This window comes from Neofelis nebulosa, chromosome 1 (genome assembly GCF_028018385.1).
Source record: "Neofelis nebulosa isolate mNeoNeb1 chromosome 1, mNeoNeb1.pri, whole genome shotgun sequence".
Taxonomy (NCBI): domain Eukaryota; kingdom Metazoa; phylum Chordata; class Mammalia; order Carnivora; family Felidae; genus Neofelis; species Neofelis nebulosa.
This window is the reverse complement of record NC_080782.1, coordinates 36,898,899-36,918,774: the sequence shown is the minus strand read 5'-3', so window position 1 is coordinate 36,918,774 and position 19,876 is coordinate 36,898,899. Positions and strand designations below refer to the sequence as shown.

The 19,876-nt window shown below is 35.5% G+C and overlaps 1 protein-coding gene across 1 annotated transcript in view; it reads left to right on the top strand.

The window, feature by feature from the left end:
• The window catches only part of HCN1 (hyperpolarization activated cyclic nucleotide gated potassium channel 1), a 393,365-nt gene that overhangs the window by 273,724 nt on the left and 99,765 nt on the right, over window positions 1-19,876 (top strand). Inside the window, exon 4 of the mRNA XM_058719343.1 lies at window positions 7,748-7,966. Coding sequence (XP_058575326.1) covers window positions 7,748-7,966 — 219 coding nt within the window. The remainder of the gene's footprint in view (window positions 1-7,747; window positions 7,967-19,876) is intronic.

The window sequence follows — 19,876 nt, the reverse complement described above, 5'->3', positions numbered from 1 at the left end:
TGAAGGTACACTTTGGAATTGGTGACCTGTTATGCTACACTTCTTATGACTTCAGGCAGATTATGCTCAGCTGTATTCCTTATCTTGAGAACTTCTTAATGTATCTTTGTATCTGATTGGTATTGCTGAAATTGATGTAAATGATAAGTTTATTCAGTGGTTGAAGAAGTAAATTGAAACTGATCAAAATTTGATACTTTAGCTGTTGATGTATATATTTCTGAGTCAAGTTCTATATATCCAAGTTTGCTTCTATGTATCCAATTTTGCCTACTTAGATTCATGCTTGTATTTGATTTCAAATGATAAAGAAGAATTCATTCAGATGTTCAATAATGGAATATTTTGTCCTTCTAAATTAATAGAATTTTGGTTCATATAAAGATGATGGACCAGAGAACTTTTATACCTGTGGCAGAACACTAAATGGCTTAGTTTGAGTTTGACCATCCTAAGTCAGAAGGTGTAGGGAACTCTAGAGTAAACATTTCTTTTCTTTTTTTGTCATAGCCCTGATCCAAATTAAGTAACGATGTAAACAGTATATCAAACAAATGCTTAGAAACTAGATTAACCTAGACTATAAACCTAAAATATATTTTTTTCTGTATGAAAGTTGCCAGATGGAATAATCAAATTTACTTATATATATTCTTGTTAATTGGACTCAATATGTTTTCCTCAAAAAAATAATTACATTCAGTGATGCCTCAGTGAAGTGATGACTTAAATGAGAAAACCCTTTGAATAATAAAAATCTATAAGGAACAGTTTGTTGGTAAATCATTGCCTACATGAAAACAAGAGAAACCCTGATTAAATCAGAGCTAACAGATATTTATTTCCTTTCAATAGGATTCAAGTCATATGGAAGTTGGTAATATTTGGATCATATGATAAATCACGTGGAGTATATAGTCTTCCCATTCATGTTATTATTATTGATGTAGACTAAAATACAATAGTCATTTTTTTTTAAATGAAAGGAGAACAGCCACATAATAAAAGAAAAAAGAAAAGAAAAGAAAAGAAAAGAAACATTCCTGGACCTTCACCAAGCCCTATCAGATCTAGTTTTTCCTTCTTATTTTTTTTTTTAATTTTTATTTATTTTTGAGAGAGAGAGAAATAGAGCACAAGTTGGGGAGGGGTAGAGAGGGAGGGTGACACAGAATTGGAAATAGGCTCCAGGCTCTGAGCTGTCAGCACAGAGTCCAACACAGGGCTCGAACTCGTGAACCGTGAGATTATGACCTGAGCTGAAGTCAGATGCTCAACTGACTGAGCCACCCAGGCACCCCCAAGTTTTTCCTTCTTTAGGTCTCCTCTTTGCCTGATGTTGATTTTCTACATTAAATAAGGGTTTTCATGTGAGATTTGAACTGATCAGTTAGTCTTTCAGCCTAATATTTTGCCTGAAATCATGAATATAATGTTTATAAAATCAAGAGCAGTGTCATGTAGTAGCTAATGGTATGGTCTCTAGAGTCAGATTGGGTTCAAAACAATGAATCTTCCACTTATAAACTTGTAACCTTGGGCAAGTCACGATGTTCTCTACCTGAATATTATCATTTATCGAATGGCAATAAGAACAATCAGATGAAAGATTGATTAGATCAATACAATAATTGGTGCTTTGAGCAGTTTAGAGCCCTTCATGTTGTTACCATCACACTGTTTTTCAAGGATAACCCCATGTGTGTGTTTTATCGCCATAGTCAACCTACCTTTCTGGCTTGAGCTTTTTGTAGCTGGGATTGTAACGGTGGATGGTGCTGGTGGGGAGGGTAGGAGCCAATAAAGAGGATGCCGGTAATGGTATAAATATCATTCTTCCATTTAGGGTTCTTTCAGCAGCAGCCTCTGAATCACATGGCTGCTGCCTAAATACTGACATTCCACTGTGAGGGCTGGGTTGGCCCTCATGTACACAATGCGCATAGACAAAATTCAATGTGTAAAGAGAATGATTCTGGTCTTGTAGAATAACAGAAAAGATCCCTACACCTGATCAGTCTCCTCTGTAAAGAAAAGCCTAAATTGCTTGAATCTTTCTGAATTTTCCATAACCTCCTGAATTATTCTGCTTTCCTTTTTCTTTTACCATTTCATAAAAATCTTATATGCTAAATTCTATAGACCTTATCTCCTCAAAATTATTTATGGCTGTTCTTGTTTTATACTTTATGCTTTTATGCTATTTCAGTTTTCATTTCACCTCCCTTAGGCTTCCAATAGCTTTTAAACATAGCTTTTCTTTAGTCATTGTTAAATCCATCTATTACCTCCCCACGGCTGTAGTTTGGGCCATATAATTCCTTCTTTTTAATATTCTTTTGTTTATTTTTGAGAGAGAGGGTGGGGGAGAGGTAGAGGGAAAAAGAGAGAATTTTAGGCAGTTTCTGTGCTGTCACTGTAGAGCCTGACTTGGGGCTTGAACTCATGAACTGTGAGATCATGACCTCAGCCGAAGTCAAGTCAAGAGTCTGTCACTTAATGGACTGAGCCAACCAGGTGCCCCTGAGCCACATAATTGTTTGCTGTGAGGGAGCTTCTCTGTGAATTGGGGGGTGGGGGCACTTAGTAGCTTCACTAGCCTGTACCTATTAGATGTTAACAGCACTTCCTCCAGTTATAAAAACAAAAAAATTCAGCAATGTTCCCTGGGTGACAGAATCATCCTCAGTTGAGAACCACTGTTATATAAAAATAACATATCTCAAAAACACTTATATATGAATAATCATAGATTCAGGGAAATCTTTTTAACCAATACAGAAAGTTCAGTAGCTCACAGGGAAATTGTAGATTTATTTTCCTACATAAAGTAATCAAAATGTTTGTATGGCAAATTACATCATTAAAAAATAAATAGGAAAACAGTAAATTAGGAATAGACATTTAAAGCAAATAGTTAAAGAATTGATATCCAGTCTTCAACTATGTATTACAAATTCATAAGAAAAAAACAAGAATTTCATCAGAAATGAGAAGTCCAGTTGGTTAATAAGTATATGAAAACATTCTCAAATTCTTAGTCTGAGAAATGGAAATAAAAATAACTGTGGCTTCAAAACACAGGGTCGCGGGGCGCCTGGGTGGCTCAGTCGGTTAAGCGGCCGACTTCGGCTCAGGTCATGATCTCACGGTCTGTGAGTTCGAGCCGTGCATCGGGCTCTGTGCTGACAGCTCAGAGCCCGGAGCCCGTTTCAGATTCTCCGGGTAGTTTGGGAGATTCTCCGGGTGTCTCCCTCTCTCTCTGACCCTCCCCTGTTCATGCTCTGTCTCTCTCTGTCTCAAAAATAAATAAACGTTAAAAAAAATAATAAAATAAAAAAAACTGTGGGCTACTATTTCTCACTAGAAAAGGTGATGAAGTGTGATTTTACTTGTTTTTGGAAAAGTTACAGCCTTTTGAAACATTCTGGCAATATATTTCAAAATCAATTGAAAACTTTACTCTTTGACCCAACAAACACACTCCTGAGAATCCATTTGATAGAGATAAAGGTTATATGTACAAAGTTGTTTATTACAGAATAGTTTGTAGTGGCAAAAACTAGAAAACAATAGAAAAATACGAGAATTAACTATAACAAAATCAACAATGGGTAATTGACATAGTTACATGAACACTAGATTATTTGGAGGAATTTTCCTGTGATAAAAGCTAAATGCAGGGAAGTATATATGATATGATCCATTTTTGTAGGGAAAAAAAAGCCAGAATCTGTGTGTGTGTGTGTGTGTGTGTGTGTGTGTGTGTTGGGTATGTGCCTAAGGAGATAAATGAAAATGAACCTAAACACACATTCTTACTTTGGCTATTATCTAACTGCATTCCTCTGGAAAATTGAAATGCTCTTCTCCAGCTCCACTTACCGTTTCCCCTCAAAAACAAAGAAATAAACAATACAAACATAATTAAAATGCAGTCTCCCCTGGACACCCCATTGGCTTTTGAATTATTCCCATTATATCTATGTCCATCAAGATGCCTTAACAACATGACTATGCCCCTGAGTAAGGAAGGGAATCTTGCATTAGATTTAACAGCACAGTCAAAATTTATTTATTCACCCTTTTTTTCAAAAACAGTGTTTTCAACAAAAAATATTTAGTGTGTCCACCGAATCATGCAATTTAGAGTTTAACATGATCAATGAGACATAGCCCCAGCCCTAATCTAGGAGTAGATGCCAGGCAAATGAGAAGATCATCATGTACCAGATGGAAGTCACCACAACAAGGGAATTGGAGTCCCAAGGGAGCCCAGAAGAGATTTAAAGCCAGTGAGAAACAAACAAAGCTTATTTTTTCTTTTCTGTTCGTTCTTTGAATAGATCTTAGGAATTAAACCCTTTGCAATAAATTCATTTTTAGTATATCAGCGTATTACTGAGTTGAATTTCAGGAAGTTAATGTCACTTTAAATAACATGTATATTCAAGATTTTTATAGAACACATTTCTTTGTTCATTGAATACTCCATTTCTAGTTCCTGGAACATCTAGAATTTGGGCAACCTTAGGTTTATTTGTTAAGTATAGCCATGTATTTTCATGTGTGAAAAAAAGTGTAAGGAATGAATTTTATTTCTCAAAATGAAAACTTGTGCGTGGGTCCATTATACCGTATGCATAGTATAATATGCAAATAATTTTCATTTCTTAAAATTGAATCTCATTTTTACACGTGTGTGTGTGTGTGTGTGTGTGTGTGTACACATGGATGGATGTATGGACGGATGGATGGGGCAACATGACCTTATTTTATAAGTAACAATGAATTTCACTTTAAGAAACTTAACTCTTTCAACCAAACGGGGCTGGTTATTTTTGTCAGCAGCCATATGCAATTCCAAAGTTTATGAGGTTGGGTGTTTCAGCTTTATCATGTCCTATTTTTCCTAATTGGATAACTCCATTAAAACATGAACAAAAAATTATCTACGTATATTCAATATATTTTTAAATAACTTAAAATTTTCCAATAATTTAAGAGTTAATTCGACAAAGGCAGGGATATCTTTGTGTGTATGTGGGCATGACCTTTTAGTTGCACAGGGACCCACTTCCAGAAGGACCTTGTGCTTGTTATAAAGCTCCGCTGCTGCTATCTTGATATTCTCAATAACTTTATCTGTGAATTTATGTTCTGTAAATGAAGTTCACTGGGACAGTGGAGCATGAACATGACCATGAGCATTGGAGCTTCAGGGGGCCACTCTGCATACACAGGTTCAGACCCGCAGGCAAAGCGGGCAACACAGAAGCCAAGCAATTGGCCTGACAGCAAGGTGCACATCTGCCTGCCTCCGCAGTCTGGGATGCTGTGTCCCCAGTGTGGCCAAGCCAGAACTGGGCCAGATTACCAGTGGCAACAGCAACCCCCAAAGCAACAGCAGCAAAAGCAGCAAATGGAAGAGGTAGGAGCGGCTCCCCCACTGCCGGCAGGGACAGGAATCTTGGGGAGAGGACAGCTGCCTATCAGTCCCAGGATCCCATCCCTGCAGTATCTACACGAACATTAAATCTGCCTAAATCCCAAAATAATGCTTGCATAACTCAGATGGTAAACTTTGTCAGCAAATTATTACAAAGTTAAGGTGTATACATGGATGTTGCAATAAAACATATCAGGGAGTTATTAGAATTTTTCACAGTTTACAATGTCCAGTTTTGAAAACTCCTGCAACATTGCAAAGCAAATATCCACCAGCCTAGAAATACAGATTGAATTTAAAGATCATCATATTTGATGGAAAATAACACTATCTTCATATGAAACTCTAAATGAACCGATGAATAGCAAAAAAAGGAATTTTTTGTATAATTTTACCTTATAATTGAAAATAAAGGAATAAAATACATAAACAGGTATTTTGGATTATATACGAATTATGAAACTACTTTTGGTTTCTTGCACAACCTCAGCGAGTTATAGGAAATGTCAGAGGTAATATTAAAATGTCAGTGCATACATTTACATTAAATTCAACATATAGACAGTGTAAAGGATCTTTGTTGTGATGGAATTGTTCTGTATCTTGACTGTGGTGAGGAATACGCAAACTTACACAGGCGTTAAAATTGTATAAAACTTAAGTACACACACTAACAAGCACCTTAAATCAGTGCAATATGAGTGAGATCAATGGATTGTACCCATGTCAATTTCCTGGTTGTAACATTGTACATACTTTGCAGGATGTTACTATTTTGGATGAAAGGTGCATGGGTTCTCTATTATTTCTTAAAATTTGCATGTTAATCTATAGTTATCTTAAAGTAGAAAGTTTAATTAAAAATCACATTCATACATGAAACTAGTTTGTATAGAGTTAAATCTTCATTGAAAAATGTTCCATTAGAATCATCAGCTCCAGATGTACTAAAATTTATGTTAAATCAGAAATTTATGCCAATGTTATCATAATCTATAGAATATTCTAAGTAGTTCCAGTAATAGGTGCATCAACAGAAAGATCTTTCTTAAAATTTCTCAGAAACTATCAGAAATTATTTGTGATCTTACCTTAGCCAAAACAAGTGATGTCACTTGCAATTTTATAGTTGAAAATGAAATTGCTAATTGTAAAAATGTTGATGACCTAAGAAATGGATTTGCAGAAAATTAAACCAGAAAAATTATATGATCAATATATCACAATAATACAGTATTTCTATTTATCATATTATATATAACTATGACACAAAAATATTATTTTTTGAAATATATAAATTTATGTTGTTATTCATCTATCGCTATTACTATCATAAGTAATAAAATATTTTAAAGGAAAATTTAGTATCTATTATTATCTTTAACAGCACTTTTTTCTTACATTTTGAACTAATGGATCCCAAATTTTCATTTTGCACTGGACCTCATAAATTTTGTAAGTCTTGGGCCAGGAACTTGATACAAATTGATCCAAATAGTCCTTTAAATTTTATCAAAGGGTAGATAAGATATATTGAATAGCTTATTTTTGTAGAATAGAGTTTGGAGTAAATTTTTGAAAGGTTTCAGAAATTGCATCCAGTAAATAATCTCAGAAGTCAGCTCTTTTTTTTCCAGAGGGTTTGCCAAGATATTATTTTGCTTATTTTATTTTATAAAAAGCCAACAAGATTCATCCATCATCAATCCTGACATTTGAATTCCAATCTACATTACCCTGAAAGAGGACTTCAAGGAAGTCTTTCCATTTATCAGACCTGCATTGCCAAAATGTTTGTGTATTTTTCATTTAAGAAGTATAGAGTTAAGGACTATGCAAATATATCCATTTGGATTTTAAATCTAAACATCGTATTTTTGATAAAAATTCCTATACATAGACCCATCAACTTCATACTTACCTGCAACATTTCTCATCTTGCAAATACATTGCAAGAAAATGACCAGTTTTCCTTGAAACTTTGGAGTCAGTCTATCAGCATTCATTCTCGGCATTTTTATATGACAGTTACACCATTGTCCCAAAAGGAATTTTAGTTTTAAAGACAACAAACCTAAAACTGACTGGAATGCATATATTATCAGTAGATTATTTCTGTTTCCTAGTGGTAGGCAAGTTTTGGAAACCGCAGGTCATTTGAGTAGCAATTAAATGTTCCATTACAAGGATGTTTCTCCATACTCGTTACTCTCTAATGTTTTTGTGTACGGGTCATACTCACTTTTTATTCTGCTATCCTAATGACTCAGCCTGTTTTCTCTTTCCCTTCTCTTCCAGAATGATTCGTGGGGAAAGCAGTATTCATATGCACTCTTCAAAGCTATGAGTCACATGCTGTGCATTGGGTATGGAGCCCAGGCCCCAGTCAGCATGTCTGACCTCTGGATTACCATGCTGAGCATGATCGTTGGGGCCACCTGCTATGCCATGTTTGTCGGCCATGCCACGGCTTTAATCCAGTCTTTGGATTCTTCAAGGCGCCAATATCAAGAGAAGGTAATTTGTGTCATCACTACCATCTCCAACCAGCTAGTTTGTAAATTGAATTAATAGCGTTCACAGTAACTAAACCATTATTCTGTCAAAAACATAATGAAACAAAATGGATAAAACAGGAAAACACAGTCTTTTGATATTTTAAGGTTGCTTTAAGATGCTCGCTATATAGTTATTTGTTTTCAATTTATTTGTTGAATAACGTTTTTAAATCTGAATTTACATTCACAGAAAAAACAGTTACATGTTTCAGAATGCATTAAGCTGATTTAAAGTATTATGATCGATCATGTTCTATCATATTTCCACAGTAAAATAATATAACGCCTCCTCTAATGTATGTTAGAAAAATGTTAGCGATTAAATGAAAACAGGCAGCCATTGCACATGTCCCTCTGTTTCTCTGCATTACAATCATAATTTATATTATAATCCATATGCTTAGCTGAACATATGTTGCTCTTATATCTAGATAAGTCACCACACCCTCTAGTCTTAAAAATGCATATTAACAGCTGCTGTCGTGCATTCTTCTGCACAATGTGTTAATTAAAATGATTGCAGCTCTAAACTTTTCTCAAGAGAGAGAAAAGTAAATATATGCAATGATACATTCATTGGATTTTTTTTTTTTCATATGCTGAATTACTTTCGCTGGGGCTAAACTTTGGATAGTCAGACAGTAATTGTATACTCGACCAAACATCCTTAACTTTTTGACAGATAAAGAAGAGTATTTCCTAACTGAAGGAAGATTTTATAATGCAGAAGGTTAGTTAAACATGGCAAACTATATAGTATACACCTCGCCAAAGAGCACTTCTGGAAGCAATGACTAAAGTAGTTCTAGAATACTTCTGGTGAGTGATAACCAGCTTAGACTTATAATTACTTACAAAATAGCCAAAGATTGTTTCAGTTGTTGTTTTATTTACAGACATTTTCAACACTATAATCACACAATGTGAGAAAAGGAACCCAGATACTTTATTTCCCTTGAATGTAATGACACTGCCATCAACTACTGCAATGAGCAAGTTGGTATTTTGTTACTGAAATAATGAAGAGGTGAACCACCAAAATTGCTTCAAGGTTCATTTTAAAATAAAGCCTCCAATTAAACTGGAAAAAAACAAAGCACATAGTAAGGGAGAGGAGACTTCATACAATGGTGACTTTGACTGAAAATTGTATACTCGAAGGAATTTGGGCTAACATAATGGGGATTTAAGATAAGATTGCAGCAAGGTGTATGTTTCTATTATACTGTTTTTTTCTCTTTCAGTTGATACTGCTTTAGAAAAAAAATGCTCTTTTCCCATCTCCTTCTGTCTGCATCATTGGTACTTATTTTTCTTAAAACCAAATCTTCAATTTCTGGTATTGCATTTATTACCATTGCACTGCATGTTAGGTGAATTCACTATTTTTATGTTTTTAGACCTGCTTTAAAGCCAGGCTTAGGGGCGCCTGGGTGGCTCAGTCAGTTAAATTTCCAACTTCAGCTCAGGTCATGATCTTGTGGTTCGTGAGTTCGAGCCCTGCATCAGGCTGTATGCTGACAGCATGGAGCCTGGAGCCTGCTTGGGATTCTGTGTCTCCCTCTCTCTCTGTCCTTACCCCACTCATGGTCTGTCTGTCTCTCTCTCTGTCTCTCTCTCTGAAAAATAAATAAACATTAAAAATTAAAAAAAAAAATAAAAACAAAGCCAGGTTTAACTTGGAAACCCAATTAATTCAACTATGCAATCATAGACATTTATAAGCAAAAATGTTATGATGCCTGCAATAATTCAAATCGTCACGTTCTTGATATTACAAGGGCTTAATAGAAGGCAAGCATACTGAGGTAATCCTTTGTTACTTTTTTGACATATGGTACAATCTACACAGAAAGAGCTGATTATATATTATATATAATTATATATATAATATATATATAATATATAATTATATATATTATATATATTTTTATTTTATATATTTATATTTATATGTCATATAAATATATTTATATTTAATTATATAGATTAATATAATTATATATATTTAATTATATATATAAGATTATATATATAATATATATATATAATCAGCTCTTTCTGTGTAGATTGTACCATATGTACCATATATATATATATATATATATATATATATATATATAATTTCCTTATTCTGAATGTTTCCTAAACTAGAGTTATACAATATATGACTTTTTAAATGTTTTCAAAGTTCATCAAAATTGTATCATATATCAGTGTTTAGTTACCTTTTTTTGGCTCATTTATATCCCATTGTATGGATATAATACATTTGTTTATCCATTTATCAGTCGATGGACATTTGAGTTGTTTCCTCTGGCTATTGTGAATAGAGCTGCTGTTAAAATTTGAGTACAAGTGTAATATGAGTATCTGTTTTCATTGCTTTTAAGCATGTACCTAGGAGTGGAATTGCTGGGTCATATAACAATTTTATGTTTATCTTTTTGACAAGCTGCTTTTTCTTGTAGTTAATATTTGTCTTTAAGTGTATTAGAACCATCTCCATGGATGACTGTAAAATTAATATCTATGTTATTTTCACTGATGTTATTTTTCATCAAAAATAATTTTATATTTTTGAGGTAAAAGAAAGAACTCCAATACATTTTATAGTAGTCATTCAGATTGCACTGGTTCAACCCACCTAATCTGGCCCCAGAATTCATTCCTCGACATTGTCTGTTGTCTCTCCATCACTTGACCTACAGTTTGGCTGCAGTAAAAGTATTGATCAAATCTAGTCTAGTGCACTACTGTATGCTCTAGTCTACTGCAAGTTATCCAGCCTACTGTGTATGTCTGGAATCTCACGGTCATTTAATTCTGTCTTCCTAGGGAACATCTGTTCGTTCTTGCTTTCCCAACCTGAAGTCGTTCTATCATCCTAAGCAGTAGCATTAGGTCCTCTGATTTTGAGATCCTTATCTACACACTTCCCCAATGATAGTAATCTGAAAGGGCTAGAGTGTCGTCATCATCATCATCGTCACCACCATCATCATCATGATTATTTTCACTCTTGACCAAAAAAAATGTGATGTAGCATTGCAGATTAAACTCTGACTTGAATCACACTGCATGCTGCTGATTTCATGGGGTATCATGTTTTGTATTCTGATATTTCAGACAGCTACATTTTCCCCTTCTGCCAGATAAGGTGACTTTAAAGCATGAGACAGGTGGCATTTAAAATGTGCCTCTCCTGATGCTCTGCTCTGGATTACTAGCAGGCTTCATAGTTTCTGTAACTGGGATATTGAACAAGCTCAATTTCAGAAATAACCAAAAGCAATCATATTTTTTGTCTCCAACTGTTTATTTAGCAAAAGGGTCATTTTTTTCTGAACAAATAAAATCCCTCCAAGATCTTTTTGGGGCTAGAAACCAGGAATTAGAACATACTCCATAGGCTCTCTTCTCTCTCCTGTTATAAGCCTATTAGGAGCTACTATTTGTCACTAGGGAGAAGACACAAGGAGGGATTAAAGGGAAGGGAAGAGGCAGTTTTTTGTTGTTGTTGTTGTTGTTTTTAGTTTATTTATTTTGAGAGGACAGAGAGAGAGAGAGAGAATATGCATGCACAGGAGGGACACAGAGAGAGAGAGAATTCCAAAGCAGGCTCCACACTGTGAGTGTGGACCCTGATGCGGGGCTTGAACTCACAAACCATGAGATCATGACCTGAGCTGAAACCAAGAGTTAGACGCTTAACCGACTGAGCCACATAGGAGCCCCAGGAAGAAGCAGTTTTAATCCCTTGCTAGATGTGTTATGCTAGTGTTCTTTGATGGGTATGGCAGATGATTAAAGCTGACACTTCTTTATGAGATCCTTTGGGCTCTTCAGGTAACACCCCCTGAGTCTCCCTCCTGCACTTCCTTAGTCCTGCGAAATCCGGAAGTTATCTCCAACCTCCTTCTGCTCTGGGCTCCTTGCTTTGCCAGGTGGTACTCTTGGACAGGACCCAAGATGTAAAGCTGGCCCCCCTGTGTGGCTCAGATCTGGTCCACAGAGAAGCACTCCTGCATCCCTCTCTTCACCCATCCCTCAGTGTTCTGCCTCCTACCACCAAAGCAATGAGGATCCTGTGTCTAGCCTTCCCCAATTCTTTGGCAGGAGTCAGACCCTGTCCACAAGTGAATTCTGTGTTCTTATATGTGACTCCCAACAATATGATCTTATTTCAGAGATACCCAAGTGGTTTTCTTGAAGGTGTCTCCCCAGGTAAAGTGTTAGAAGGTAGCCCTCCCACCCTCTATCCCAAAGGGGGCTGAGAAAGGGACTCAGAACAATCACTCTCTCTGAAGAAACCTGCTCAGGAAAATTCTCATTCTACCTTCTTGACATCTGTGGAGCTCTGATGGAATTGAGACCTCCTGGAGGCTTTATCCTTGCATCACCATTTACTTTTATAAACCAGTATATGAGAGACCACTTTATAGGCTGTTTGTAGTTAAGTTCTGGAGGAGTCAAGAGTTATGTGAAGATTTTCAACTGTGCTGTGGGGCCACCACCCTTAACCCCCATGCTATTTCAAGGGTCACCTGTACATATAAATTTTCCCTAGTCAACTGTTTGGAAATGTTGATTGAAAATGCATCAGAGTATGGTTTCTTTGGATAAATGTGTGCACCTTGAACATTTAATTTGTTGTCTCTGCCCTCCGTGCCAACTCCCCCATGTATTTTTAAGTGATTAAAACGTACTTTGGGGGCACATGAGTGGCTCAGTCAGTTAAACGTCCAGCTCTTTATTTCGGCTCAGGTCATAATCTCATGGGTTCGTGAGTTCGAGCCCAAATTGGGCTCCATGCTGACAGCCCTCCCCTGCTCATGCCTGCTCTCTCTCTCTTTCAGAATAAATAAACTTAAATAAAATAAAATAAAATAAAATAAAATAAAATAAAATAAAATAATTGTATAAAACAATTAAATTAAAAATTAGATATTTGGAAAATACCTATCTAGAAAAACTCCCCAAAGTATGCCTGGGTGGCTGTTAGTTAAGCGTCCAACTTCAGCTCGGGTCATGATCTCAGTTTGCAAATTCGAGCCCCACATCAGGCCCTGAGACAGCATGGAGCCTGGAGCCTGCTTGGAATTCTTGGAATTCTCCCTCTCTCTCTGCCCATCCCTTGCTTTTACTCTCTCTTTCTCTCTCTCAAAAATAAATAAACATTAAAAAAAATTTAGAAAAACTCCCCAAAGTGATGAGTATTCCTTTTTTTTTTCTTTTTTAACTGACGTTGGGTAGTTACTCTCTTTTCTAGATAGGTCTGCAGTTCACCTACTCTTCAGGAGATGAAACTGCTTTTCATCATCCTGTGCCTTTGTACTACTGCAACTTAGTTCTAACACTTGGGCACCCCCAGGGAGCCTACTACTATTTTTAGACTTGTCGCTCGCCTTCCTGTCATATAATTATAGTAATAGCAGCTTTTAGGTGTACAGTTTTCCCTCTGTAATAAGGAAGAATTGCAACATAAAACACATCATGAACTTAGAATAAGAAAAACTTTCAACTCACTTTGGTAGACTTAATGTACATGAAAGATTTTTAATGTAAAATTTGAATATGACTGAAGAATCATGTTAATTATATGAGGAAATTATCACATTGAAATACCTTTATACACTGAATAGCTTCCTGAATCCAGGAAGCAGAGTGTATAAATCCAAGACAGGTGCAGGAATAATTTGTTTAAATAGACCATGCTTTCTAATGGTAGAGCCCAAGACAGTGAGCCAGTGCTACTCCAGGCTTCAAATATTGATTATATTATATAAATTTTTAAAAATTACATATTCTCAATTTAATAATGATAAGATATGTAAAAGCTAAATTTATCCAAAAGAACAATGATACAATTTTCTTCATCTTAGCATGAGTTTATATGACTCTCATGAAAGGCCCTTTGGACTAAGAAGGTATGGTTTAATAGAAGTAGTCTCTCATAAAAGTGAGTTGTATGTAATCCTATATGCAGCCATATTGAATTATACAGTTTTATGTAATCATAGCAACAACATAATATCCTAAACCTAGTCGGTCCAGGAAAATGTTTTTTTTTCCTTGATTTTAATTCATAATCCATAAATCCTTATTTTTTCCTTGTAAATGAAAAACTATTAACAGGACTATCGCATACATTTCTTAATCCATAGAAATCTTTTTCTTGTTTATCAGTCTAATCTCCCAAAGTTGTATAAGCTAATGGTATGACCAAAGACAAAAAGCTAAGCACCAAGACCTCCTCTCATTTTCAATCCACTCAAATCCCATTTGCAATAAAGCAGATTTCACATCAGTTAAAGTGACTATGGTTAATGTAGATATTTTATCGGTAATACGCCCTTCCAAAAGAATTTGGGTGAAGGACGGATGATGCCATATCAACTTTTAAATTCTTACAAATCTCTCCACCAAACTTCATTTCCAGGCAAATAAATTTTTCTCAACAAACTAAATGAGTCTGACCTGTTATACCCTTCACCCTACCCCTTTATATATTTTTACCCCTTTCACTATTTACATGGGTTATGCCCTTCTCTTGGGAGGGCTGTGACATCTTCTCTGATCATCTCAACCTATAGTAATTTGTTTATTGTATCTATTTTATCTGTCCAGGGGAGTATAAGCACCATGATGGGAACACTTGTTTCTCAACTTTTGTGTAGCTCAGCCCTATACACAGAAACCTCAGTATTATGATGCTGAGGTTACAACAGTACGCAGAAGGGACAGTGAGGATTTAGAATGTTTACTGGTCTGGCCTTTATTCTAACATAAATAGGAATAAGAGTTCACAATTTGAACTTTTCTGAATGCTGTCACTTGAGTGAGTATACATAACACATCTTTTAAAAGTTATGTTGTTTATTTACTTATACATAAGTGTATTGTAAAGATCTTGCTTCATGTTACAGCACTTACTTGCTTATGTATTATATGTATGTATTTAGCTTAAACACAGATGAAAACTTAATTTTCAATATGCTTTCTCCTCTGGAATTCTGAGATTAATTTCTCTGTAAGTAAAAGATACATTATCAAAGTGTCTTTCATCAGGGTTGAAGCAATTTCTTTGTTTCTGGGTTGATCAGGAGGGTGTTCTCCTTTAGGACATGATGGAACCCATTGTCTAGAAAAGATGGATGGGTGAGTTCATCACTCTTGCCATGCAATTCTGAGTCTTCAAAAAAAAGACTCTATAACCAGAGCAAAGAGGAAAAATTTGGAGTAGTGACTACGATAGTTTGTAGGTAATGCTATTATTTTAAAAAGAAAGGAAGAACATTTACATCCTGCTTTTCAACCTATCTTCATTATCAAGAAATTTAGTCAGTTGAGCTGCTAGTTTGGTTTACTGATTTTGTGGGCTGTGTTAGTATTTAACCTCAGAAAAGCAAAGAGGCTTTGAAGTTATAACGATCTTGACCTTGGAAAATCAATTTGACCCAATGCTTAAATTAAAAATGGCTGGATGCCTTCATTTTCATTGGGAACATTCTCTAGGAGGAAGATGTAGCTCTAAAATCCATGTGCATTCAGCAAAATGTTTCACTTGCTTTTTCTTCCTTCTTCGTAAAGTCTTCCTTCCTTTACAAATGAGAATGCCACGAGCACAACTCCCACATGGTTCCTTAATTAGTCAGAAAGATTTCCAATGCTGCTATACCATATACTTTTTGCTTCCCAGGAGCTGAATTTAACATACTCCGGTATGTTAAAGTGGTAGTATTGCCAAATGTTCACAGGCCAAGGAGATCCTAAGACTGGGGATATCTTTGAGATTTTCTCCTAGGAACACAGCCAGTGCAGTAGCCCTGGGGTTAGCTTCATGTGGCCACTTGAGCTGCTAACAAACCAGGCTCCTGGCAGAATGATGATGCTTTATTTTCAGCAGAGAAAAATGTTTTACACTAAGTACTGTTATAATGATAGGAGCAAGTAAAGGGAGAGAGTTTGAAGCTGTTAATTTAACTAAGGTGAAAAATAGAAATTTGCCAATTGTAAATCTCTTATACCACCAACTTTCAACCAACCTTTATATTTTAATATATTCTATGAGGAGATATGATATCCCTTTTCACTCAATGATACTTTCTATACCAATATTCCACTTATAGACTGAAATTTCCCTTACCTTTGCTGTAGGTATTCATGGTTCCAGGGCTGCACAATGTGACAAAAATTGGCCCTTAGCAATCCTTCATTTAATTCTTTGCAGTTTACATTTATCATTTGTAGCTCATCTAACAGCTTCTTGTAATGGCAGAGTTGCATTTTCTACCATTTTTCTTTTTTGATTGATCTACTGACTTAATTTTTTTAGAAATGTTTGAATTTTCATTTGAATTTGTACTCCCAAAGTTCTCTTTCAAGTATTGTGCTATATTGGTTTTTTTTTGTCCCTTATATATCGTAAGACATAAATACATTATTAAGCACTTTCACAGGGCAGAAGCTTGGTCACCAGAGATCCATTAGTCTGGCAAGAACCCACAATGGATAATAATTACTGAATGTCACTTGTATTTGCTTAGTCAGATCATGGGGTCACATTTGAAATAGGCCTTAAAGAATGCAGGATCTCCTTGGCCTGAGAACATTGGGCAACACAACCACTTTAAAGTACATTAAATTCAGCTCCTGGGAATCAACAGGCAGAGATAGTCACTATGAGAGAAATGCCCCAGAAAAGAGCCCTAATTTTGTGAAGATTGCTGGAAGACAGGAATAAAATCTACAAAGGCCCAGAGGTGGATATGTGTGGGAATATTGAATTGTCTAATTTGAGTGAAGCAAAAACTACCTTGCTGGGGAAACTGTGAAATAATATTGGGTTATAGTCCACATACAGTAGTTTTGAATGTGGAAATGATGAAATCGTACATTGGGGAAAGGATACCCACTGCAAAATTTTAGCAATGGGATGTAGTAACTGAAGCTGTCTTTTAGGAATGTAAATTAGCAGTGCATGAGATATGGTGTACTCTTAACCTAGACTATAAGGTTCCAAGATCAAGTAGATCACTACATAAATGCTTACTCTAGGTTAACACATTAAACAGGAACAGGAATTCCAGGCTTGTAAGTAAATAGGGACACTCTAGTTAATAAAACCATTGTAAATGACATTCTTTTTATAAGGAATTATAATCCAAATAGCCTCTAGAGATAAGGTGTTATGTGAGTCAGGTCCCAAATAGTCTATTTTTTTTAATCTGTTCAATACATATCTATCAAATACTTACTATGTGTCAGATCTGGTAATAGAGGCTAGGCATACAATGTGAACAAATAAATATGGTACTCTCCCTCATCAAGCTTCTTATAGTACAGTAGATGGGAGAGGGAGGGGCATGACACCCAGTAACAAGATTCGAAGAAAGCAGTGAACTCTTATAAAAATTTTCGAGTGCTATGAAAGGAAATGTAAAGACGCAATAAGGGATTTTAAGAATTTGACATGATTCCTATGGGGTGCAGTGGGGGCGGGGAGAAGAAAAAAAGATTTATGAAGAAACCCAAAGAATGAGCAGAAGGGAGAGGGTGAAGTGAACAACATGAGGGAATGCACAAAGGTGAAAAGGTTTGCCATGATTCAAGAGCACACAGGAAAGTGTGCTTAGAGCAGAGAAAAGTGAAATGGCTCTGGATGAGACTGAAGAGATTAACATGTGTCAGGTTGGGAGAACCTCACTGGCCTACTTGACCATGTTGTACTGTATCCTAACGGCTATGAGTCTTGTAAGAATTTGAAGAAGAAGAGAGGTATGATTAGATTTGAAATTTTTAAGAGTGTTCAAAGCCTCTTGTAGGCAGCATATAGATGGGTCTTTGTTTTTCAATCCATTCTGTCACACTATGCCTTTTGATTGGAGCGTTTAGTCCATTTACATTCAAAGTAATTATTTATAGGTATTTATTGTCATTTCATTGCTTGTTTTGTGGTTGTTTCTCAAGACTTTATCTGATTCTTTTTTGTCTTTCTCTTTTTCATGGTTTTCTGGTTTTCTTTCAAAATGTCACATCTTCTTTATCCATTTGTCCATCATTGGACACTTGGGCGCTTCCATATTTTGGCTATTGAAAATAATGCTGCAGTAAACATCGGGGTGCATATATCCACTTAAATTAGTGTTTTCATATTCTTTGGGTAATACCTAGTAGTGCAATTACTGGATCACATAATAATTCTATTTTTTAATTATTTGAGGAACCTCCATTCTGTTTTCCAAAGTTATGTATTGGTTGCATTCCCACCAACAGTGCCTAAGAACTCATGAATTTTGCACTTAACATATTGTCTGAACTTTAAATACAAATTAAGTACTTCCACTATACAAATGAGGCAAGTCTAAACCACTGTGATGCAAAATATTTTCAACTTTTTTCTGACTATACCAATATTTTACTTAAAGGGTACAAACATATTATTCAGATGATAATATAAGATAGATTATTATATTTCACATTTACTGCTTCAGCTTTGCCAAGTAAAATTATCTTAGAATAGTATATTCAATTTAAAAGATTTCTTGCTGTCCTCCTACTTCACCAAGTTATTATTAAAACTAATGAGCTAAAATTTTGGAAGTTATTTAAGCAATTGGGGAAAAGCCACTATTAAAATACGTAGCATTAGCATATTTAATGAAAAATAATCTTCAACTTCAGTATTGCAGTTTTATTAAGCAATATTCGGAGGGGATTCAAGATGTCTACTAAATGACACAAATAGATTATTTCCACTTTTTCCTCATTGAGAACAGATTGCTAGTAATCATGACTGCCTGAATTAAGTTCCACCCTTGAATTTAGTGGAAAAGCAACATATTAGAAACAGGTGCAGAACTGCTGAAGGTAGGTGCATGGAGGGGAAAGAAAGAAATGAATTTACAGCAGAGCAAGAACGGGAAAATGATTAAAAACCACATTTCACAGCTAAAAAGCCAGTCCTGTGGCACAATGCAGTGTAGGACCATGCTCTGTCTGCACAAGTAGCTTTCAACTGGTTTAGATCAGGCTCTGGTTGGAGGACTCCCATCCTGCATCTGGGTCCACCAAATTTTGACCAGTTTATAAAATGTATTTTTACTATGCTGTTTGTTCCCTCTGTTTTGGTGGCATATGGCAGGCAGATTGTACAGCTGAGCCGGTTCTATAGACATGAGAATTTTGGCTTACACATACTTTAAAAGGTGAGGAGGCTCTGAATCACGTCATAGTAATGGCCAGAAAATAGTGAACGGTTCATGCTTCTTACAAGAGCAGTGAACATTCTCAAACAGCCGCATGGGAATCAAATAGATGATAATTGTGGAATTTTGTTTTCCAGTTTAGCCAAACTTACTTTTTCTTAAATTGCATTCACCATTTAATTTCTCCAGGTTTTTCATCCAAAATTTTTAGTAGTTAAAAACAAACACAAAAATTCTAAAAAACACTTAAATTTACCTTTAAAAAGGTGGTAAACATTACTTCAAATATCAGGAATTTTACAACTGATTTGAGGAATCATTCTTCTGAAATGCTTTTAAAGGGTAAAGGGGTAAAAGTGTTAATTGTCTGGAAGTTTTCTTTATTGGAACACCATTCCCTGGTTGGATGACTCATTCTTCCTGGCTTCTTGGCAATATTGTAGCCTCCTAGTCATGCAAGCTACAGGAAGTTGTGCGTTGGAGAAATCATAAAATTTTAAAAATTACATTTATAGATCAATTCTCCTTTTTTAAAAAATGATTCAGATGACTAGGTTCTAACTTCAATAAATTAACAAAGTCTTCTTTATGCAGTCACGGTAATAATAACTTTAATTAGCAGTCTGAAACATCTAGCATAAAGAATGCCATATCACCAC